The sequence below is a fragment of the Equus quagga genome, chromosome 4 (assembly GCF_021613505.1).
Source record: "Equus quagga isolate Etosha38 chromosome 4, UCLA_HA_Equagga_1.0, whole genome shotgun sequence".
Lineage (NCBI taxonomy): Eukaryota > Metazoa > Chordata > Mammalia > Perissodactyla > Equidae > Equus > Equus quagga.
In genome coordinates, this window is record NC_060270.1 from 119,778,485 (window position 1) to 119,804,345 (window position 25,861).

General features: G+C 42.1%; 1 protein-coding gene across 3 annotated transcripts in view; it reads right to left on the reverse strand.

Moving 5' to 3' along the window:
• CERKL (ceramide kinase like) overlaps positions 1–20,130 on the reverse strand; it is a 110,674-nt gene extending 90,544 nt beyond the window's left edge. For all 3 annotated transcript variants that reach the window (XM_046659877.1, XM_046659876.1, XM_046659875.1), the window contains exon 1: positions 19,809–20,130. In XM_046659877.1, the coding sequence (XP_046515833.1) occupies positions 19,809–20,046 (238 nt within the window). In that variant the 5' untranslated portion in view covers positions 20,047–20,130. The remainder of the gene's footprint in view (positions 1–19,808) is intronic.
• Positions 20,131–25,861: the final 5,731 nt, after the last annotated feature.

Genomic DNA, 25,861 nt, shown 5'->3' on the forward strand with positions numbered 1-25,861 from the left:
CAATGAAGAGGGAAGCTGCGACAGCAAGTAAAGGGCCTGCTCTATGAGAGGCAAGAAAAGTCACTGGGGACATCTCTTATTGTTCCTCCTCCCGTCAGACCCAGAAGGAAACTAAACCACAATTTGAGAGAATTACACTCCCCTCTGGGTCCAGCCCACTAGCCCACTTAAATGGTTGAGTGTTGGGCCCAGAAGGCTGAGGGAAATCCCTCTTTCCCAAGGGACATTGAGGCCCCTGGATCTCCTATTTCAGGCCTAAACAAAAACTACTTAGGCACTGAACACAGTCTAGCTCAGGTTTTATCACTGAAACTAAAGCTTTCAGTAACCTTGTCACCCCTCACAGAATTGAGTTTTGGAGTCGAAGGCACACAGACGTCGCTGAAGCCAAAACTGGACCACAGCAGGTCTAGCACCTGAGGTAACTGGCAAGGGCCTCAGCTCAGTTTCAGCCAAGTGACGGCAAGCAGGGGACAGAAGGTTGTCCTATGACATAAGTCACCCAGGGGACAGAGAGAGACTAAGAGCAGCAAGGGCGACTGGAGGAGCATGGAGTTGTAGATGATGACATGCTCAGAGTCTGAAGGAGTCCCACAGCTGAAGCATAGAGAGCAAACAAGCAGAAAATAAAAGTAAACTGTTCTAGTTATTATCTTAACAATATAGATATATACTGTGATTAATAACTACACCTCTTTTGTGTATTTACTTTATGGGTTTAGATTTGGTATCAAGTGTGTAGGCAATACAAAATGTTATAGATAGCATCTTATAATAAAATAAAAGGAGTTGGAAAGAACCTATTTATACATTTTCCATTGGAAAATGTGGACAAATATTCCTATTCAAAGAAAGTTTTATTTTTCATTTTGTTGATGTTCCAGGTTTGTTTAAGTAGCATAAATATACAGTCATATTGCTTTCTTTGTATAAATAGCTTTCTTTAAAAAAAAAATTAGGGGAACAGAGAGGAAAGCAGAAAAGAAGAGAAAATGCCAGACAATGGATCTGTGATCATTGCTTCTTAGTCAAGGTCATGCCAAAGTGAGTAAAAGAAAAAGGTATCCCCCCATAGTATAATCAATGGCTTCTGTTCTCCAGAAGCTTCTCCAGTCTCCTAGAGCAAAGATTACTCAGCTTTATAGAAACTTCACTTCCCTTTCTTCTGCCTGCCCTTACACACCCACCAAGATATTCGGAAAGATTAGCATTTAGCATAGGATAGGAACTGACCTGTGATACACCACAACTACTACACACTTTTGTAAAATCCAAAGAGTTATTTCAGAATTAGAAAGTAATTTTGGACCTAAAATTTTGGGTCCTAAAGTATCCATTAAAAGGCACTTTTCTATTTTAAAGTATCAATGACAAAAAAAAAAAAATTAAAGCACAATCATGAAAAGATATTTTTAAAATAATGTGCACAGGCAGCTTCTATTTCTCTGAATTATGCCATAAAACTGACTCAAAATTTTGTTAATGAATATCAATAGCATAAAAACCAGAAATTGAGTCTACTCTAATGAAATACTGTAGATCCACATTAAAAAGCGACTGACAGGTCAACTTCCAAAAAAGAAACAGTAGATACCACCACAAAACTAGCAGATGTTTCTTGGGGTCATTTGTACAAAAACATAAGCATATGTTAAAGAAATCTGACACTATCATGGAATCAGTTGGTGTCTAAAATAATAGCAGCTCCTTATGGCAATATGGTAATATCCATATCAAATGCACAACACATTATGTTGCAACAGTATGTGCAGACAAAAGAGCATCAGTGGCAGCAATAATGGCCAGTGCCTTCATTAAGGCGAAAAAATAAAGTTAGAAGGTTACATCCCGGGCAGAGTATCGTTCAACAGTAAATTGAACACAATAGACAGCGTGTTCAATTTTCAGAGTTTGCATTTAACCGATTTTATTGAGCCTCTCATAAAGGTAGAATATTAACCAAATAAGGATACTGAAGTTTTTATAGGGGCCACCAACATGGGTTTTCTGATTTCTTCAGTCTATCAAGAATAATGATAAAGACGTTATTTTCAAAGCTTATGATATTACTGGGATAGTTTAGGATATAAACAAAGAATTCTTCACTTCAAAATCAGTGGCTTCAATCTGATGTCCTATAACTCAGTAGCTAAGCAATAGGTAACTGCTGAATCAATATTTTAATGTAAAGCAGCACATAATTTAGTAAATCTATTATCAACTGCAACCTCAGAAGTCTGAGATGCTCTAGAACATTGCTTTGGAATTAGTCCTATCACCCCCGAAGTATACAATGTACACAAGACGTGATAATTAAATGTTACTGACTGAAGGTCTTTGAAAAAGTCAGAGCCAAAAGGCATTCCACAGCTTTCCATACTAATTATTGGGACTCACATTATTCTCTAGGAAGGTAAAATTGGAAAAAGCACTTAGAATTTCAATGCACATATTTTTCCATGCAGAAGAATTGGTAGCGAGATGAGTCTGACATACACCTAACAAAGTGTTCAAGTACCAGAAGATTTGAGTAGAATTAGGTTCACCCATAAGATGTTTCCATGGCATGAAGCACAGTAACAGGGCTTTGGTCCCAGAGTAAAACACTCAAGTCACTTGGAAAATAATAGATTTGTCTTTCTTTCAGAAGGCAGGATTCCAAGACATATGGTTTTTTCCCCCCCAAATATGAAAAATGCTAACGTAAAGAAACGGAAGTATGATTTTGAGAAAAATTTATTTCTACTTTCAAAGAGCTTTTTATAAATCAAATCCCATGACAAACATGTATCCACATTATTTAGGCTACTGTAAGTATTCAAATGAAATATTATCTAAGATAAGTGGGCTGTGAATGGGACTTTAAAACTGTATTACATTCACCAAGATTTTAATTGTAATAAGTTTTCATCTGTATAATGAAAACCACAACAAAACATTACCATCTTCCCTTTACACTTTCAATACATTAAAACATACCTAAAATATAAGGAAACTAACACATGCTAACAGCTGCTCCATTTTATTGATCTTATTCTTCCTGCACAGACAGATGGACACTAGAAAGTGCTTTGAATTATGTGTTTGTAACATTTAGTAAACGTAAAAGTTTAATTTGAAATAAGTAATATTTGTGTTAGACCAAAAAATGGAGATTTTATGAAGTAAATGAATGTATTCTGAGTTTAAAATTATATATAAATAGTTCTTTCCAGATATAAAAATTGATATTTAAAATTATCTCACTGACTTTTTATATTTCAATAATACCCAAATACTATGGCTGTACAAAGATCATAAATTTACCGATATTTAATGAATAATATCTTCTGAAGATAAGTTTAAACTCTTTTTTTAAAGTAGCCTCAACCTAATAAGAAAGAGGACACAGGAGAGAGCCTGAGGCTCACGGAAAACACAGATCTTAAGCTTGATAGGGTTCAATTTACAATCCTTCAGGAGAGACTTCTCCAGCTTATGTATTTTTCGAGCTCTCAATTTCCCTTCTGTTTGGACATTTTGCTAGTCACTGGCATATTTGATGCTTGGTAGAATACCTTTCAAATAAGATTCTTCTCATTTTGCTAATCTGAGAATTAATTTTAGCAGTGTCCACTATCCATTTTATTTCCTAGACTAAAAGTCTCAGCATCACCGTTTCTTCCCTTTCCCTCACGCCCCACACCCACCAAATTCTGTTTCAGACAATATCCCTTACATCTTGCCTCACGTCTCCATTCTCCCTGCCGCAGACACACTGCCTTCTGAATCTTCTGGTATACTGGCCACTGAAATGGCCTCCTCAGTGTGGAGCCCATTTATAATCCTGCCGCCATGCTTGCCTTTCTAAAATCCAAACTCATTTACTTTAAAAAGCAAAGACTTGCTATCTTCTGACACTCAGCCTTTGCCACCCCTTACTCAACCCACAGGTTAAGACACCAACGTCCTGGCATGATATTCAAGGGCCCATACAAACTACTGACTTATCACAAAGCACTGTTGTCTCCCCCTATTAACATACGCTTCCCCACAGACTAACATCTTATTTTCCAAATCGGTCAAAGCATTCTCTCCTGAGATTTTTTTTCCAAAATATTATTTTGGAAGTGGTTTCCTTACTCCTTTGTGTTGCCAGCTCCTACTCACGCATCAAGGCCCACAGTCAAGCTTACCCTCACACTCCTCAGTGGCTTTCCCGGACCTCCCCCTCTGCCCACTCCAACAAAGTGACTTTCTCCTTTAGCCACATTTCTGGATTCGTTCATATTGCCCTGTGAGTAATACCTCCATTGCACACAAAATGGATCACCTAGTTATTTTCTGGTAAGTCTCCCTGCAGATTTGGAATACTTTGAAGCAGAAATTGTGTCAAATTGATTGTAACATCCCAGGATCCTATTAGAGACCCCAGCATATAATAGGTGCTCCCTAATGTTAGGAAGAATAAGCTAAAAGTACTAATGATTTAATGAGAAAAACACAAATGAAAACCATGCTGAGATGCCATTTCTCATCTATCAGATTGGTTTTTAAAAAAAAGTTTGGCATGGGCCAGCCCCAGCGGCCTAATGGTTAAGTTCAGTGCACCCCACTTCAGTGGCCCAAGTTTCATTCCCAGGCACAGACCTACACCACTCTGTTAGGGGTGTGCTGTGCTGGCAGCCCACGTACTTAAAAATAAAGGAAGATTGGCACAGATGTTAGCTCAGGGTGAATCTTCCTCAGCAAAAAACAAAACAAAAACCATTCAACAATATACCCTTTTGGAGAAACTGCACAGAAACAGGTGCCTTGGCACAAGGCTGATAGGAATGCAAAACGGCACAATCTTTTTGAGGGAATTTGGAAATATGGTGTAAAGTTAAATAGGCAGGCAGGGGGTCAATGTGAAATCTCTGCACCTTCTGCTCCATTACCTGCTGTAAAAATTAAACTCTATTAAAAATTATATAGGCATTTATTCATTGAGTCATCAATCCCATTTATAGGAATCTATCCCAAAAATACACTGAAAAAAAAAACACAAAAGGACACATGATAAGGCTTGGCTTTACACACCATTTGCAATAGCAAAAATGACTGGAAAAAATAAAATCCTTCAATAGAGAGCCGGTTCAACAAACTATGGTACACAATGGATTATTGTGCAGATATAAAAGGACATGAGGACTCTCGCAATATACCTCTATAGAGTGATATGCTGGGTATATGGTTAACTTAAAAAGAAATCCAAGTGGGAAAAAAGCAATAGTATGCTACCAAGGATTTAAGCAGGTGGATAGGAGTGCAGCAAGGAGAAAAATATATGTACGTATTTGCTTATATTTAAAAAATAAAAGGATAGACCAAAAACTTGAAAAAACAAATAGGGTTACCTATAAAAGGAAGGAAGGAAAAGGGACACAGAAAAAAGTTATATTTCCAAGAATATAGCTTGTTTGGTAGATTTGACCTTGGAACCATACAAATGTTTTACATAATTACAAAACAAAATTGGATTAAAAAAAAAAATCAATGCCCAGGGCCGGCCCTGTGGGTTAGTGGTTAAGTTCACACCCTTCACTTCAGCAGCCCAGGGTTCATGGGTTCAGATCCTGGGTCCGGACCTACACACCGCTCATCAAGCCATTCTGTGGCAGCGTCCCACATACAAAATGGAGGAAGACTGGCACAGATGTTAGCTCAGTGACAATTTTCCTCATCACACAAAGAAAAACAATGTCCAAAAATCAAAAGCAAAATGAAACAAATAATTCTGCATATCAGGTAGAGAGTATAACATCACAGATAGAAATGATTCCAAGTGTCTTTAAAATACAGTAATTTGACTACACATATCATACACTCTACGTGGTGTGTACTCCAAGAGCAACAACAAAAAAATTACAGAATGATCTTCAATGGCTTTTAGTAATTATATTGTTGATAATAGCACTGGTGTTGTTATTCTGTGATGTACATATATTTCAGAATAAAGCAAATCAGAAATGATATTGCAGTTAGGAATTGTCATTTTAAGGTAGGAGAAAGGAAAGGAAGTAAAAACCTTTTAGACTTGAACTGGAAGTATCAGTATAATTCTATGATACATTTTCTCTTTAGAAAAAAATATATACTTCTTAGCTCTGGGTTTTTTGTTTTTTTTTTTTTGGTGTGGAAGATTGGCCCTGAGCCAACATCTGTTGCCAATCTCCCTCTTTTTGCTTGAGGACGAATGTCCCTGAGCTAATATCTGAGCCAATCTTCTTCTAGTTTGCATGTGGGATGGTGCCACAGCATGGCTTGATGAGTGGTGTGTAGGTCCGTGCCTGGGATCCAAACCCATGAACCCTGGGCGACCCAAGCAGAGTGTGCAAACATAACCACGATGCAACTGGGCCAGCCCCCTAGCTCTATTTTTTGAAAAACTTAGGAAAAAGACCATATAAGGTAAGTATGAGAATGAGCACAACTGGTGCTCAAATTGTGGTCTCTAAACATCATTCCCCAACAAAAGGAAGTAGGCCTCCTTGGTGATAGGGTTGACGGCATGTCTGAGGCATGAAGTGTTCAAGATGAGCCTGAGATATCTTGCCATTCCAGAAAGCAAGGAAGCTATCAGAGACAGCTGAACGAATGTCAAAAGGACTCAGAAATCAACTTGAAGGGGCTCCCATTGGTCCAAAAATCCAGAATTGGGACAATCTGAGAATTAGTAAGAATAGTCATTGCTGTGAATTAAAATATACTTACTATGTTTAAATACGTGAATTCATAATGATGACAATAATAAATCTCATTGGTCGCCGTGGCTGTTGGTATCCCCCTTTGAGGAAGAACGTGCCTTACTGCTGCAAGGAGTGCAGTTAGCTGACAGCCTCCAGCCGCTGGCACCCTCAGGATCCACCTCAGCTTTGGAGCTGAAGTCACATGCTTCCCAGGCAACCTCCAGCCCACAAGTGAACACAGCTGAGGCTTGGCCATTTTTGCCCAAGGCGGGACCATAATGGGCAATCCTTTCTTCCAAGCTCTCACCACCAGTAAGCATCTTTATCAGATATGCCTCACGAGCCAGGCTCTCCCTGTCTCTGCTGGCTTCATCCTCCTTTCACAGGTGTCAGATTGGCATCCTAGTCTGAAGGTCATCCCCCAACTGCTTCCTCCCCTCTTTATCTTTTGCATTTTTCCCCAACAAACTTTTCATATTCCTATGGGAAACTACAGGCCAGACAACCTGGTTTGTTCAGAAAATAAATTGCAAAAAAAAAAAGAGGAAGAGGAATCTGTGGATTAGAAGACATAAAAGACATAGCAACCAACTGCAACATGGACCTTATTTCAATGTTGATTACTTAAAAGAGAGAGAGAAACAATCAGGGTAATCTGAACACTTACCATATATTTAAGCATATAGAGGATTATTTTAAATTAGAATAGTAGTATTGTGATTATATTGTGTACTATATAGTTTTTCAATCCTTATTTCTTAAAGACACATGCTGAGATGTTTATAGATGCAATTATATGATGTCCAGGAATTGCTTTCGACTATTCCAGAGAAAGAAGGGAAACGGGTAGGGCAGAGATGAAATAAGACCGGTTTTAAGAACTGTTTAAACTCAATAGTGTGTTACATAGAGTCTCACCCCTCATTGGGCTGAACATGGAGGCTTATTATATAATTCTTTCTACATTTGGGTATGGTTGATGTTTTCCATATAATATATTGAGTTTATTAAAAAAAATTTTAACTTCCATTTATTTCTCCTATTTTCATCATTTACTCTGAAGTTAGAAGTGGTCAGAGAAATGGAATATGCATTCTATGATGGAACTGTCTTAAAGACGTGAAAGAAGTCAGATGATACCGTTGTTTGAATGGATTTGGATTTGGATTTGGACCATGATGTTTCACGATCACTGACTCGGGCATTAGACTCCTGAAGGAGTCGGGAATTCTTAGGGGGAATTCTTTCTTGCTCCACTGAGGAAGGGGCATAACCTAATGGGTAGAATGTGGCTGCTGGAGTCAGACTTCCGGCTTCGAATCCCAGAAACTCCCTTACTACTAGGATCTTGCACAAGTTATTTAACATCTGAGGCCCTAGGGATAAAAACCCTATCTAGACTACATAGTCTTTTGGGGAAGAGTGAACAAGATGAGATGCTTAATCCAGAGCCTGGTACAGTAAACACCAATATATGCTCACTATTTTCATTCAAACATTGGACACTGTGGTGTAGCAGCAGCAGAAGTCTCCAGAACACTGTTTCTGATGAAAATCTTGGAAGGTACATAGGAATTCCCTGATGCCAGCTGGTACATTATTTTAGACTTATCTTTAGTCTCACCATCAGTCCATAGCACTATGCTATTTCTATTTGTATGCATACCTGCCTGCTTGCTTGCCTCTGGATTCAGTCATCCTCAGCTTCTGGTTCACAGGGCAAAAGTTACCATAAGGTTTAATTTCCTTCAAACTCCATTTCCCTTCCCTCTGCTCCCTTTTACCTCCCCAAGCACATACTGATTTTTGGAAAATACAAGAGCATATAAAGAGCCATGGCTACTAAGGGTTCCTTCCCTTTGCTCACCACACACACACACACACACACACACATATATACACACCTAGAATTCACTTGCTTAGCATATACCACCTCCATCATTGGACCCTACTTCTAAAACTTGGGCAGGAATATGGTAATATAAAAGGACTTAGAGAGACCTTTGTTGAGGACTTCAATGGTATTTGTAGATTTGTCAGTGTCTCAAATGCAATCTAATAACATACTCAAGCAATAGACTAGGCAGGATAACATGCAATAAGGTTCAGAATGAGTATTTTAATACATAGATCACACAACTGCAATGAGTTACACCTATGACATCCCTGGCCCTTTAAACAAGGATGGTCCACTTCCCTAAATAAGAGAGGGCACAAAAATGCCCAGTCTAGGCAGTAGTGTTCTCCCGCATATCCAACCAGTCTGTTGTTCCTTAGATCCGTTGCCATCACTCTGACTCTTTAGCTCATCATGGTTAGACTTCTGCAGTTCACTTCAGGTCTTCCTGCTTTGGATAATCCATCTGGATCAACCTCTCCGGGTTACTGACCTTGATCCAGCCCAGCTGACTCTTAATTTGCACATCCCTTGGCTTCAGTGCAAGTACCGTTGCCCACTCCTAAGAAGATATTTCTGTGCCGCTTCCAGCCCCAAAGACTCCCACAAGGGGAAGGGGCGAGAGGAAGGGGGACACAAAAGTAGATCAGTTTTAAAAAGTACTTGCCTTCAGATGGTGCCACATGGTTGGGGCATATTTAGGAAGAACATTAGTACACAGGCTGGGACAGCCATCATTTCAAATATACTATTCCTACAGTAAGAAACAGATGAAGTCTGCCAGATTTCAGTTTAAACAATCACAGTGACCATGAGGAACAAGACAGTGATTTTTATAGGCTTCAACTTTACTATTGGCCAATTAATTCACCAAAAGAAACAAAAGCTATTTTTCTTGTCCTCACAAGGTACGTTAAGGGCTTTGCCACTTTGGCATCTCTGCACTTAGCTGCGTTATCTTTAAATCAGCATTCAGATTGCATCGCCATAACAGTTCTACAGTGAGATTAATTATTTGGAAACTTTACCTTCCTGTAGAAATAAATATGAAAACCTACACCTGGGAATAAAGGGAATAAACATTTTCAACTCTCCATGTGCTAGAGCTGTGTTGTCTGATGTGATCACCACTAGCGGCGTGTGGCTATTAAATTTAAATTAATTGAAATTAAATAAAATTAAAAATTCAGTTCCTCAGTCACATGAGCCACACTTCAGGCGCTCAATAGCCACATGTGGCTGGTGGCAACCATATTGGACAATTCAGATACAGAGCATTCCATCGTCACAGAAAGTTGAACCTAACAGCCATGCGTTAGAGATTCACTTGATATTTGTTTTTCTCTGTGGACCAATTTACTTTAATAAAAGGCTAATATTCGGGGCTGGCCCGGTAGCGCAGCAGTTAAGTGCGCACGTTCCGCTTCTCGGGTGGCCCGGGGGTTTGCCGGTTCGGATCCCGGGTGCCGACATGTCACCGCTTGGCACGTCATGCTGTGGTAGGCGTCCCACATAGAAAGTAGAGTAAGATGGGCACAGATGTTAGCTCAGGGCCAGGCTTCCTCAGCAAAAAGAGGAGTACTGGCAGTAGTTAGCTCAGGGCCAATCTTCCTCAAAAAAAAAAAAAAATAATAAAAGCTAATATTTATACAATATAAGCTACATACAATATTTATACAATAGGTTAATTGGCCTGTCAAAGCGTTTAAAACCTTCATCAACAGTATCTGCAGTTACTTGGGAAGCTTCATTTTTCATATGGGTCTTTTTAAAATTCCTTCAAATTTGACAGTTTTGGAACATACTAACAATCTTTTTAAAGAAGCGTTTTCTTCTTAATATGTAGACTGATGAATCAAAGCATAATGATTTACTGAGTAATTAGTCCTTCAATAATTCACATGAGTAATGGGTCATTTCGGGGTTTAACCCCTGCTTCCATTATTTCTGACCACACGGTCCGCTGACAGATGTCTCACTTTGGATGTACACAACAGAAGACCGGGATCTGTTTCACGTGCATCTGCTCCCAAACAGCTCAGGCAGATTAATACTCAGAATGGACCCACTCTGCTAAGGCCCACATAATCACTGACTCTTATTGTTTTAAAATTGATTACGATTTTTTCTCATTTTCACATTTTTCTACATTACCTTTCACCTTGCTAAGTTTCCAGCAAATGTTTATATAAACTTAAAGCACAAGAAAATCATTTTAACTCTCTTATAAAAGAAGGCCGTTCAAAAACTTATTTTGAAGCCTAGCTTTCTCAGATTTTCTGGTCGCTGCACTAATTCAGCTGAACCCAGAGTTGTGGCAGGATTAACCCTCTGAAAAAACATAACATGAAATTGTGTAACCTGGGGTAATAAGTCTATGAAAAATAGAGAATTGTAAACCACAATTTTGATATCCTCATTTTATCTTTTAAAATATTTAAAACATAATATTCTAATTCTAATCAAACATATTATAAAATCCTTGGTCAGAAATTTGGCTAGAGGATACAGGAAATGAGATAGAAGGAAGATAAGCTAGTCCTTTTGTCCATCATGAAAAATCTGCTTACGACTAGCCTTGTTCAAGAATTTTCTATCAGAAAATGGTCTCTTCCTTTCCAAAGACAGGACCTGTGGTGAGGCGACTACCCACCTCTCAGCATTGTGCCCTGAAGCTGGGGAAGGGGAGCAAGGGGCTTGGCTCATATTTCCTATGTGGTTCTTCTAATTAGAAATTCATTAGGGCTGCAAAGCTCCTGCTGTAAAATACAACACCGCTCCCCACACGCCAGACGGTTGACCCCACTGATTGTTCAAACTTTCCTCAGACTGACTTAATTGATTAAAATGTCCCAATGCCTAAAGTCTATAGAAAGAGATCTTTTCTATAAAATGCAACTTCACAGAGTTGATGGTAGAGATAATATCATATAAATCTCTCATTCTGCAGGTGAATAACCATAACTGAGAGGAGTTAAATGACTTACTCAAAGTCAGTTACACACTTTGTTAGTTGCAGAGAAAGACCTCAGGTCCTTTGGCGCCCACTCCTGAGACCTTTCCTACACCACAGATGGGAGCAGATGACAGACAGCTGGAGCAGGAAGCCTATAAAAGACCCATAGTGCTTTTCATACTTCAAGGTGCTATCCATTAATAAACGATGAAGTTCCCAGCGTGAGATAGCAGAGAGAGATCTGTGGGCATTTGGCATTCCTGTCAGCGAGATCCCTAAACTGAGCATTCTTCAATGTACTAAAATAGGAGTTTAACATAGTCTAATCATACCCATTACTAACTCTCCCCATCAGTAGCTTTTCCTTTCTGGGAAACAGATAAAAACATTATACCCAGTCACACAGTAAACAGTTTCTGTTTTGGGGATGCACAAAAATGGTTGTATCTTCTACTTCAGTCTAGCATTTCAAATAGAACTCAATAGTCACACATAGCTAGAAGTTTGTCCTTGGTTGAGATTTAGAACAATGCCAACAGGCAATCAGGGATACTTTTGAAAATATTGAACTCTGAAAATATCTGATCCAGTAATAGCATAAGCTAAGGGCTAAATTACAAAATATGCAAAATGGTCTGCAGCATCTCCCGACATCCCCTTTCTGAGCTCTCTTCTCAATTTTTGACACCTCATATCCAGTCCCTGGCACCATGTCAGGGGGCAACCCACACTGTAGCACTACCCTCGACCTGCTCAGCCTGGGCAGCATCCCGTGACGTAGACTTACTGACTTTTCTCAGTTGGTCTCAAAGAACTCTCCTGATGCCTCTCCTATTTCTTCAGGATTTTGCTCCTTCCTAGGTCAGAGACAGCTAACTTGATAATTACTTTATATTAATATGAATGAACTCATGCATGATTCCTCAAGTGAAATGGTCATGAGATTCCAAAAGAAAGACCATTAGGCACCACTGCAGGCAGCAAAGAAGGTATTTTCTGAAGAGATGATGCCCTTTTGTGTATAGAGTTTACATTATAGTGGTGGCATCCTGGTCAATCTATGCCCCGGTCAGTGCTTTCTACCCTGCAGCTGAGTAAGATGGAACCTTCCAGCCATGACATTCACAATGGAGAAGTAGGCTAACATTAGCTTAAAAATGCTTTTTTTAAAAAAGTTCGGATGCTTTTAAAAAAGGGGAGGGCATACTCTCTTGCAGGTGATGAGGAGTCACTTTTAAGGAGGAGTGGAGTAATGGGATCACAATGCAGTAGGCAAAATGAAAGTTCATGAGAGCCATTCACAAATTCGTTCACTCAACAAATATTGATTGTTTATGTGTCAGGCACTCTTCAAGGTTCTGACAGGCAAACAAAACAGACATTGTGATTATCTTCCCTTTTCCCCAACTAGACACAGTCTCCATCCTTCTCCTCCTGCTCTGTGCCACAGGAGGTCATACTGTATGGCCTACATCATGTGGTCCCCTTGCCCTCTGGCTTCTAGTTGTCTTTGGACTGTGGTAAGGGCCAGAAAAGAGGAACCTTGGGTATCGAGTCCTACCTCCCTCCCTGCATGGTTGGTGGAGGAAATCAGCCAAGCTGAGGCAAAGGCCACCTCTCCAGCCTAGTGACCCGCTCCCATAGTCTCTCTGAACCCAGGCTCAGACACCTGCTCCCTCCCCTTGCCCTTTTGGGCCTAAGAACCTGCCCCTATACTATTAGTCCCAAGAGTACTTCACTATCGCTACCTCCTGCCCATACCTTCATAAATACTGCCTTTTTAAACTTTTATCAAGTTATCCTAACATGAATGGGCCATTTTTTCACTATCAGGACCCTCAATAACACAACAGACAAAAATCCCTGCCATCTTAAAGTGAGGTGGTGGTGGGGAAGACAGACAGTAAATACTATGTTGTATATTAGAAGATACATGCCACTGAGAAGGTAACAATTAAGCACAGACTCAAGAGGGAGGTGACAGAGTAGGCCAGTAAGAGATTACAACAGCCTGAACTAGGGTAATGATTGGCTGACAGAGAAGGCAGTAAATAGAATGTGCAGGATTGGTGGTTGATTACAAGTAAAGAGTGAGGGACAGAGAGGCTGGATTTACCTTCAGAATCCTGGCTTAGATAACATTCCAGACAGCCTCCTAAATGCCCCTTCACACCTTAAGCCAGCATGTTTACTACTTGAATATGGATCCCTGTGATCCATCCAACATAAACTTCAAGGAATTCCAGCCCTCATCCTACTCATTGTGCCGTAACTTACACACATCTAAAAAGCAAAGTTAAATCTTCTGACAACTGACTCTGATTAATTAGTGAGTTCCAAATCTGTGATAGGGAATACAAGAGCAGGAGATATTTTAAGGAACAAGAAAAGTTGCTTTTCTTATGAACTTTTTAAATTTGTGGGACTCGCAAGTTGATGTGTCTAGGAAGTACTTGAGGTCAGGACTAAAGACAGAGATTTGAATGTTAAGTCTGAGAGTAGAAGAGAACAGTGGACAACACTACCCAGAAAGCACATGACGACTGACAACACTTGGCCCAGCCCAGACTCCTTGGGAACACCAAACTTTGACAGGCAGACAGAAGGAAGTCCCCATGGGAGACTGATAAACTAAGTGCTGGTGGTGTTACAGAAATCAAAGGAGCAGAGTCAAGGTCAAATGAAGGAGAAATCCAAAACATAAGTGCTGAAATTTGTCCATTGTATTGGCAGTTAGAAGGCCACTAACGTTTGATCAAACAGTTTCAGCAGAAAGAACAAAGCCAGGTCTCAGATGGTTGAGGACTAAATAAGAGGTGAATCCATGAAGGCAGTGAGAGTAAACTAATTTTTCTAGCAGCATATCAAGGAAAGTGAGAAAAGAGGCAGGGTAGCAGCTAGAGATGGAAGCTTACAGGATCAAGGCTGGGGACCGTTAGGATGGGAGAGTTCTGAACATATCACTACGCTTAAGAGAAAGAGCTGGCAGAAAGCCAGGACTGAAAACCTAAGAGAGTGTAACAGATGAGACAAGTTCCTGGATGAGGCTGAAGAGATGGGATGGGTTGGTCTTGAGTAGAAATGACAAACGTCTATGGGGTGGTCATGGGTGGAGGCAAATGACATGGAATGAAGGTGAAAGTCACCACATCAGGAGAAGTCTAGCAAGTCTGAAGCTTTAATATTGATTGTGATATGAGTATCACCATGGCAGGACTTGGGGTGGAGAGGGACACAGTGAGCTGGATGACATAGCTTTAAACAAATACAAGCGAAAAGCTGAGGGAAAAGAACTTCATGCTTTCCGCTACATAAAGCCTAAGTTCTTCACCTCTGTCTTCAGGTCTCTCCCCATTCTGGTCTCTATTATTCTGTTAAATGTTCTCCTGCTACACTTTGACAGACACGACCAATCAGTATTCCCAGAGATTCTGTATTCCCAGAAATTCCCAGTATTCCCTTCTGTTTTCTGCCTTCATTTTATTCCCTTAACCAGCATTTTTCTCCCATTCCCATCATACCTGTAGTGGATTGAATAGTGACCCGCGCCAAAAATTCAGGTCCACTTGGAGCATCAGAATGGGATCTTATTTCGAAATAGCGTCTTTGCAGATGAAATTAAGTTAAGGATCTCAAGATGAGATCTACCTAGATTTAAGGTAGATCTTAAATCTAATGGCTTTGTCCTTATAAAAGGAGAGGAAACACAGAGGGATAGGCCATGTCAAGACAGAGGCAGAGAGTGGAGTTATGCCGCCACAAGCCAAGCAATGCCCCGAGCTGCCGGAAGCTGTAAGAGGTAGGGAAGGATTCTCTCCTAGTGCCTCCAGAGGCGGCACGGCTACTGACAGGGCGATTTCTGAATTCTGGCCTCTAAAACTGTGAGAGAATAAGGTCCTGTTGTTCTAAGCTGCCAAGGTTGTGGGGATTTGTTACCATAGCCCTAGAAAACTAATACACCTTAACCTCTTACCTTTTACTATTTAACTTGAGTCCTTTTTGGAAGTGAAGACTTAAATAAACAAGAAGATTGATACTCCATGAAGAAACTCCTGTCAAGAATAGATGTCTCCCTCCTCTGAACACACAGAAATCCCTACAGGCAGGGCCCACGTCTTACAGATCTTCATGTCACTGGACAAAGTGTATATGAGGTGCTTAACGTTTGGTGACATACAGTCTTATATCACGGTTTGGAGTCATATGTCTTTCAAAAATGTAAAATCTCCTTGGATGACAGATCAGGTCATCATTTTGCATTGTCATAGCAGCTAGCAAAGTGTTCCAGCACTGTTAGCACCAAAATATTTAAGTTAATTTGTTAAGGGAATAGCCACTAATCAGATTAATATCTTGACTGACAAGATCTAATGTACTGAACTGAAAACATTTCTTCCAACAAAAAAAGACCAACGAAAAGTACTAGTGCTTTTGTGCCTCCCATCTTGACTTACAGGCTTTCCTCACAGTCCTCACTACTACGGGAAAGGGTAACACAACCATTATTCCAAGTCACCCTTGAACCCAATAAAGAAACTATGATCACTATGGTCAAACTCATTTGCCCTGGCAACAACACCATGAATTAGTTACATTTTGGCAGTGATAGCCCTCATAAAATACATTAGCGTCTTTGCTCATTACTCAAGATAGAAAATTAGGGAAAGATCACGTGATATTTTATTTCATTAGTGAGAACAATTAAGGCTAGGGGAAAATATTTGCAGAAGATGCATCTGATAAAGGATTATTATCCAAAATACACAAAGAACTCTTAAAACTCAACAATAACAACCAACCTGATTAAAAAAGGGGCCAAAGATCTTAAAAGACACCTCATGAAGAAAATATACAGAGGTCAAATAAGCATAGGAAAAGATGCTCTATATCACATGTCATCAGGGAAATGCAAATTAAGACGAATTACGCTACCACGTCTTAAAATGGCCAGAGTCTGAGATGCTGACAGCACCAAATGCTGGCAGGAATGCAGAGCAATAGGAACTCATTCACTGCTGGTGGAAATGCAAAATGGTAACACCACTTTGGAAGACAGTTTGAACATTCTTTACAAAACTAAACATACTTTTACCGTACAATCCAGCAACAGTGCTCCTTGGTATTTACCCAAAGAAGCTGAAAACTATATCCACACAAAAAGCTGCCTGTGGATGTCTATAGCAGGTTTATTCATAATGGCCAAAAGTTGGAAGCAAACAAGATGTCCTTTGGTGGGTGAATGGATCAATAAACTGGGGTCCATCCAGACAATGGAATATTACTCAGCACTAAAAAGAAATGAGCTATCAAGCCATGAAAAGACATGGAGGAACTTAAACATATATTACTAGGTAAAACAAGCTAATTTGAAAAGGCTGCATACTGTATGATTCCAACTATATGACATTCTGGAAAAGACAAAACTATGGAGACAGTAAAAAGGTCAGTAGTTGCCAGGGGTTGGGGGGGAGGGATGAATGGGCAGAGCGCAGAGGATCTTTAGTTGTAATGAAGCTACCCTGTCTGATATTATAACAGTGGATACTTGTTGTGATGGTTAATTTTATGTGTCAACCTGACTGGGCTAAGGGATGCTCAGAGAGCAAGTAAAACATCATTCTGGCTATATTAGCACTTGAATCAGTAGACTGAGTAAAGGTCTGCCCTCACCAGTGTGGGCGGGCATCATTCATGCTGTTGAGGGCTCTGTAGGGGGCTCCAAGAGAACAAAAACGCAGAAGCAGCACCGACTCTCCCTTTCTCCTTTTGAGCTGGGATGTCCATCTTCTCCCATCCTTGGACATCAGAACTCCTGGTTTTCAAGCTGGGACTTACTTCACTGCCCCCCACCCTCACCCCACCAAAGTTCTCAGGCCTTTGGCCTTAGGCTGCTCATCAGCTCCCCTGGTTCTCAGGTCATCAGACTCAGTCTGAATTATCCCACTGGTTTTCCCAGGTCTCTAGCTTGCAGACCCATACAGTGGCACAGACAGCATACAGTGGCATATCTCAGGCTTTGTCATCCTATAAAAATCTCCAATTCCCACAGTAAATCTCCTCGAATATATCTATATATTCTATTGGTTCTGTTTCTCTGGAGAACCCTAATACACATTATAAATTTGCCAAAACCCATAGAATACACAACATCAAGAGTGAACCCTAACGTAAACTAGGGACTCTGGGTAATAATGATGTGTCAGCATATGTTCATCAATTGTGACAAATGTGCCACTCTGGTGGAGGATGTTGATCACTGGGGAGGCTGTGCATGTGTAGGGCAGGGAGTACATGGGAAATTGCTATACCTTCTGCTCAATTTTGCTGTGAACCTAAAACTGCTCTAAAAAATAAAGTCTACCTAAAAAAAGAAAAACAGTTACTTAGGCACCATGAGGTTTAAAAACTGAATGGCCTTGCAAACATCTCATATGTATGATCTAATAATGCCCAGTGACCCCACCCCACCCTCACAATGTCCTGGAACAGCCAGTCACTGGCCAACTAGCAATGGACGCGGTCTCCCCACTACATCCTCCCCCACCATGTCCTCGCAAGTACGGTAACCTTGGTGTAGTGTTTCTTCCATTGTCTGGATCAATTTCATTTGTCTTTCACTATTCACATCTAAGCTAATTCCACATCAGGCAGTATTTCTCACATTCAAACATATCATCTCTTAATACCTGCCTGCCTTTTCTTTTATTGTTTTATTAAGTAAAATATCTGTTAATTTCTTCTATAAATAGAAGTGCTTACTAGGGTGCTGGGCTTCTGTACCTCCAATTTTAGGGGCCCAAAGTGGTTTGCACACTAGGTGTTAGTTACAAAGAAAAACTGGTGTACCTAGATTAAAAAACAACAACAAAGGGTTTTGGGGCTAATCTATAAAGAATCAACACTTGCAACCTTTAGAGCTATAATTGTCGAGGCGTCTTTTTAAATTCTACAGCCAGGAATGCTAAGGAAGCCTACTTTTCCTCAATCACTACTGGATGTAAAACAGCATTTCTTTTTCATGTCATTATTTGCCTTTTTGTGTCCTAGCCTTACAATATTGGTTTGTATGACTTCTCACTGGGCAATGTCTCATTTTAATTCTATAGTATTTCACCTTCACTCTAGGTTAAACTGACTCGTGCACACTAATCTAGGCTGTAATTGTAAACTTCCATATCCGCAGCATTCAAACTGACTTAGAATAATTCTATGTCCGTTTCTCTAGCTTTTAACACAAAGGTTCAAGAAAATAGTCTGCCTTGGTTTTCAAAACACCTGAAAACATTTTACTTAAGGTCGAAGGTAGTTTAGTTAAATGAACATAGCATATGCAGAAGCAGAATTCACATTCATAACCAGCGCTGGGTCCCTGATTAGTCGGTTTCCTTTTGTTCGACTTTTGTAGGAGAAACTTCAAAACAGTGACATTTTTCTATTCTTTAATATAAATAGCACATTGTGTCTTGTTTTCCAAGAGAGGAAGGCAATTTTTTAATTTCATAAGTTTGTATTTAGCTACAAGAGACTGTATCACATCCAAGGCTCTTGAGTAGATCACCTCTAGACTGACGTGAAATAGTTGTAGTGTACAGTACAGCATTGAAACACTTTCTAAATAACTGAAGTTTTAAGTCAATTAAAGGCAAATGCAAGTAAACAGCATGATGATGACTCTAAAGTCAACATGAGAAATCAAAAGTTTCTAGACTGAGCCTAAGAAAGCTTGATCCTAGGCAACGACAAGGAATGTGAGAGATGGAAAAGTCCAGAGAGACTCCAAAGCACTGGGGTTAAATTTTCAGAAGTCAGCAAAATGAGCTGAATTCAGAACCGACGTGCAAGTATATCCTGAAAAATGCTTATCGGATAAGCGTACCATCAGAGGTTGACGGCTTAAAACTTCATCAACTTGGGAGGAGAAAGAGACCTTCCCGCGTTTGGAAAACATCGCCTCTTTGGGGCTTAGTTCTTTCTTCTGCGTCGCAGAGCAGAAGCCGAGTGTGACGTTGGTCCAGGGAATGCTCCGGAGGCGGGCAGCCAGGCGGGAGGGGCAGGGAGCGGGAGGCCCCTGAGGGTGGCTCGGGTTCTCCCCAGTTGGGGAGGTGGCGGCGGTGGCTTCGGGACGCGGTCGCCTGCTGGGGCGGAGGAGGAGCCTGGCTAGGGCGGAGAGGAAGCGCCGAGATGGAGGGCGGGGGTGGAGGAGAGGGAGGAGGCGCAACCGGGACGTCTCGCTGGGACCACTCACCTGCGGGGCGCTCGGGCTGGATGGGCCGCCACCTCAGGGCCCGCTCGCTCAGCACCACGTCGCAGCTGTCCCTCCCGATCTCGAAGATGCCCCGGAGCAGAATCTGCTCGGCCGCAGCCTCTGGCTGCAGCCGGGACGCCCACAACACCGAGGGCACAGCAGCCGCCACCGGGGGCGCCTCTTCCTCCGGGCCGCCCTCCAGGGCGCTCACCCTGCCGCCGCGCCTCCCCCGGGGCATGGCGGAGCCGCAAGCGGGGCCCGAGCCAGGGGTCGGGGCAGGCTTTTGGAGGAGGCGGCGGAGGCCGCGGCAGCCACGGCTCTAGCTGCGTCCGGCGCTGCCACAGCAACCGCTCGCAGGGCAGAGACCCAGGAGGGAGGCGGGGCGGGCAGGCGGGGCCGCCCTGACCTAGTCCTGCCCCGGGCCCGTCAGCCTCCGGTCTCCAACGCTCACGACAGAAAAGACCCCGTCCAGGAAAAGGAGGAAGTGGCTCCCTCCGCCTGGTCCTTACGGTTCAATGGGATTTAGCGTATTGAGTTCCCCACAGTTGTATAAACCAGTACTTCTCAAACTTTGATTTGCATACTCATCCCCTGGGCATTTTGGTAAAATGCACATTCTTATTGAATAGGTCTGGGATGAGGACCAAAATACTGTATTTCTAAGAAGCTCCCAGGTCATTCCGACGCCAATGCCGGTGGTCCGCGGAACGCGCTTGGAAATGCAAGCCGCTGTGTTTCCATCTCCTTTCCAGGGGGCTCTAGTGGAGAGCAGGGGGCTGCTTCATAACCCTGCTCGCATGCCCTCCAGAGTTAACTGAGCTTTGTGCAGCTGGTATGAAAAGCCCCGAGAGGAAGCCAAAGACAAGTGCCCAGTTTACATAGACGAAGCCCCGTCTGACAAATTTAGTGTTAAAGGAAGGCCCCTCTGGGCTTAAGTATTGAGAGTCCTATTTTCCCCCGAGGTATCGCCTCTGCAGTCCTGTCTTTACCTGGATCTGGCGCTCCCTGGAGAGAGATTATAAACCCTGCGGCTTGTTCTCCTGAAGGCTGCTGCTGTGACGTAGTGTTACCTGGAAATGAACAGAGCCCTGGGGCTTCAACCTTCACTTTCTCCTGATAGCTGAGATTCCTGAAATTAGCTGATTGTTAATTTGGAAAGCACAGTCTGGCGGTCAGTGGTTCTCAATCGCGACTGCACGTTAGTTGCCTGGGGAGTTTTTTAATATCCAGGTGCCCAGGCTACAGAGCAGCGATTCTCAGCCCTGGCCAGAGATTGGAACCACCTGGGGAGCTTTACAAAACTCCTGAAGTCTGGGTCCCATCCCCAGAGATTCCAATTTAATTGTCTTTGAGTGTAACCTGGGGATCTGGATTTTAAAATACTCCCCAGGTAACTCTAATGTGCAGCCACGATTGAGAACCGCTGGCCTCCAGACTCAGCTTTCCAAATTAACAGGGAATGCCCACTTGTGATGGCGAGACAGTCAGGTGGGACGTGAGTTCTCGGGAAGAGAAGCAGAGTGGGAGGCAAATCGGCAGACTTTGTAAGGTCAAAATAATTGTCCTGAGAAAAAGTTGGAGGTGAGGAAGGTAAAGAGGAAATTAAACGGGCAAAGCTGTGAATCTAGTGCCAGTGTGCTAGTGTCTAACCAACGACTTCAGATAGGCAGCCGCTCTCATTCTGTCCTCTCCTGGTTGGTTGACACTGCCAAGTCAGACAGAAGAGCTAATGGTAGCAAGAGGGTCTCAAAGTTATCTGCTCAAACTTGGATTTCAAAAAACCAAGGAGGGAGACTTTAGACCCAGCCAAAACCCCTTCGGACATAAAGCGCCTGTGTGCCAGTTAAGCTAGGACTCATACGGTTTCATGCTCTGAAAACAAGTACCCAAGCTCCCAGGCAAAGCGGGGAAGAGCCGCAGTTTGATCTGATTGCAGCGAGCTGTTTTTTGGAGCAGAAGTGCAGCTGCCGCTAAACCCCACGCAGGCTTCAGGTGGCTCGGCTCAGCAGGCGTTAGTGGGAAGGCTGGTGCCGACCGCAGAATGAGTTGCAATTCTGGAGTCAGCATCTTGTATTCACAGCTGTCAGGCAATCAGCACAATTAGAGCTTATTGGCATTTTCAAAGCTCACTGAGAGCCTGAGAGCCTGGGCAAAGAGGCCAAGGCAGTGACCATTTCTTAGGACCTTTGCGAGGGGCAAGTTGCCATTATTCAAACTTCGGTCAGGCCAGTCAAAAACATTGACTTTGTGTTTCTTGAGGATAAAAAGTAATGGCTGTGCTCCACTCTTTCCCTTTGATGACCTGCTCTCTTCAGGGCTCCAAAGGTTGCAGGGCCCTGGGGCTCTGTCCTCAGAATCTATCTACACAGGCATAGTACCATGGCTTTACATACTATTCAGGGCACCTCAAGTGATGTGGCTGGCCCCAGCCACTCCCCTGAACTTCAAGTACTATGTCCAACTGCCTACCTGACATCTCTGCTTGGCTGCCTGATAAAAAACTGAAACATAACACATCTAAAACCAAACTCATGGGGGCCGGCCCTGTAGCCTAGTGGTTGAATTTGGCATGCTCTGCTTCAGTGGCCCAGGTTCAGTTCTCGGGTGGGGACCTGCACCACTCTTTGGTGGCCAAGCTGTGGTGGCAACCCACATACAAAATAGAGGAAGATTGGCACAGATATTGGCTCAGGGTGAATCTTTCTCAAGCAAAAAGAGGAAGATTGGAAACAGATGTTAGCTCAGAGTGACACTTCCCCAGCAAAAAAAAAAAACCAAAAAAACAACAAAAAAAACCCTCATGGTTTTTCATCACAAACCTCTTCCTCCCAGAATGTTCCAAATCTCAGCAAATAACGTCATCAAAATCCTTGATGTCATCCTTGTCTCCTCTCTTTGTCTCATGTCTCACATCCAATCCATCAGCAAATCCTGTTAATTCCATCTGCAAAATATGCTCTCATCCTGGTCTGTGCCCCTACACCTTCACCTGGACAACTTCAGTGGCCTCCCAACCCATCCCTTTGCATCCCCTTTCCCCGGGACTGGCCCGTCCAGCCCAGAGGCTATTTTCCACCTAGCAGTCACATTACTCCTCCTAAAAGTTACAAGATCTTATCACTTCCTGCTCACAACCTTCCTATGACCTCCCATCACTCTTGGAATAAAATCAAAATGCTTAGCAAGGCTACATGGCCCTACATAATCTGGCCCCTAGCTGCCTCTCCAAGGTCCCCTTGGTCACTCACACAAGCCTTCTTACTAGTCCTCAAACACTGACTTGCTGTTTCCTCTGGCTGGAATGCTGGCTGACCAGATGGCTCCCTCCTTCAGTTCACTCACTTTTCTGCTTAAAGATCACCTCCTCTAAGAAGCCAATTCTCAGCATCCTCCACCATTCACCATCCTGTAACATTATGTGTTCATTTCCTATTGCTGCTGTAACCAATTACCACAAACTTAGTGACTTAAAACAATACAAGTGTATTATCTTACGCTCCTGGAGGTCGGAAGTCCAAACTCAGTTTCACTGGACTAAAATCAAGGCATCAACAGGCCTGTGTTCCACCTGGATGCTCTAGGAGAGCATTCACTTCCTTGCCTTTTCCAGCTTCTAGAGGTTGCCTGTATCTCTTAGCTCATGACCCCTTCTTCCCTCTTTAAAGCCAGCAGTACAGCATTTTCTCTCTGCCTCCATCCTTACATCCTCTGTCTCTGACTCTGATCTTCCCTTTCTCTTGTAAGGACCCTTGTGATTACATTGGGCCCACCCAGATAATCCTTAACTACCTCTGCAAATTCCCTCTTGCTGCAGAAGGTAACATATTCACAGGTTCTGGGGATTAGGACACAGACATCTTCAGGCCACCATTGATCTCTCTACCATACTCTGCTTTATTATTCTTTACATCCCTTATTATTACCTCTTATTATATATTTACTTATTTGTTTATTGGCTAGGTTCCCTACTGAATGAGTTAATGTGCTTAGTAACAGTAATGGAATATAAGAAACACTCAATAAATTTTAAGTATGATTAGTGTTAGAATAAAAGTTCCTTGATGGCAGGGAATTCATCTTGTTCTCCATTGTATTCTGAGGATCTAGCACAGTGCCTAGCACACAGTAAGTGCTCCAGAAATATCTGAAAGAATGAATGGACTTCTTTAATTTATCTGTAACAGCGATGCCAAGCCACCCCAATAGTTTTCCCCCAGTTCCTGAGGCTCAATTGTGCCATATGTGATTCATATATATAATACACTAATGTGTGAAAGTTACTCTCTGAAAATTTTCAGGAAGCTTCCTGAACTTTGCTTTCCCTGCTTGGCTGAAGCTTGGGTGTTTGTTTTCAGAGTGTTAAACACTAAGAGTCCTAGCTTAACAGTCACATGGTTGCTTTATGTTTGGAAGGCATTTGGGTGGGTCTAGAAACACAGTCTCCATCCCCGGTTTTTGAGAAATCCATGCCTGAGCAAAAGACCTTGAAAAACTTTCCGCTGTTGTTAATATTGTTTTCAGGAAGCCATTAAGTATCTGGGCAAATCTCAGGGATGTAGGCCTGATGGGACAGCCTCCTGAAGTCAGAGCCACCTTCTCAGTGCCACAGATGGAGCTCATGAAATCACAGCCAACAGAGACATTCAGACCTACTGCATCGAGGACGGGGGACAAGGAAGGCTAATGCCCGAGCTCTGGTCAGTGGGTAATCCTATGTCACTCTCTTTGATCTCCCAAAGTGTCTGCTGGCTTCAAAGTCTGGAGTTTTTGTGACAAATGATTGAGTGCCTCTGTTATCAAATTGTCATTAACATAGTCCTTTTTCAAACTACAGTTTACTTTACAGAATATTTTTTATTAAGGACTGCTTGGTGTAGGTGGAATAAAAACCAAACCCCACCATGACCTATGAGACCCCATGTGATCCAACTCCTGCCAACCTGCTCGAACCTCATCTCCTATCATTTTTCTTGCATTCTTGGCATACTTATGTCCAACCTCACTGGCCTTCTTTCTGTTCCTCAAATAAACCAAGTTCACGCGTCATTCAGGGCCTCTCCTGTTGTTGTTTACTCTGCCTGGAACAATTTTCACCACGGCATGGCTTTGCATGGTGCCCAAATCAGCATATTCAGACCTTCTCAGAGGGTCTTCCCTAGCCAGTCAAGCAAGTGTTGGCCCCATTCGGTGTTTTTCTCTTCACAACACTTCCTACTTTCTAAAAGTATATAATTGATTTATTTGTTTACTTGTTTCTTGTCTTTCTCCCCTCTTTCATCAGATGGATACCTCAATGAGAGCAGTGACCTAGTCTGCTTGATTGTGGCTCTGTCTCTTGTGCCTAAAACAGTACTTTTAGCACAAAAGATGTTCCATAAATGTGTTGAAAGCATGGTTTAATAAGTTTAACTTCTTAAACTGAGTTCCTATATTAATTTCTGATATTATTAAACATGTTATGCCTCATCAGTGAGAAAAAAAAGAAAGATTCATGACAACCAGCCATATTTAATTTCTTCATGTCAACATATATTTTGGGTGACGTGAGCTTTAGTTGTGTCCATCTCTCAGTCATTTCTGACGCTCTGGCTCCTGCTGCCTAAAAGGTAGAGGGCCATATGTCCCTACAACGATTACAGAGAAAATAGAAAAAATTTTCGGATCCCACCAAGTCAGAATATCACATTTTCTTCATATGTCAGTTTTTTGCACTCAGATTAAAACTCCATTTAGATGAATTTCTCAGCTGTGTTCTAGGACACATCTCACCTAAGGATGTGATGACAATGACCATGTAACCTTTAGCTTCTCAATAAACAGTTCCCTGATTCATTATTCTGAGCAGCTCTTAGCTCCAGCCTCTGGGCTTCTGGTTCTGCCCTTCGTACCTTCTTCTTTTCAACAACAAATGGCCCATGATGACAGCTGAGTAGTTTTTCAGCCTTTATTCTATCCACAAAAAGTTGGAGGTCCAGAGGTTTCTTTGAAATTTTGACCTGTTTTTGTCTCTTTTAGTCTAAATGGATACAACTCCTTTATAAACTTTGTGAGCT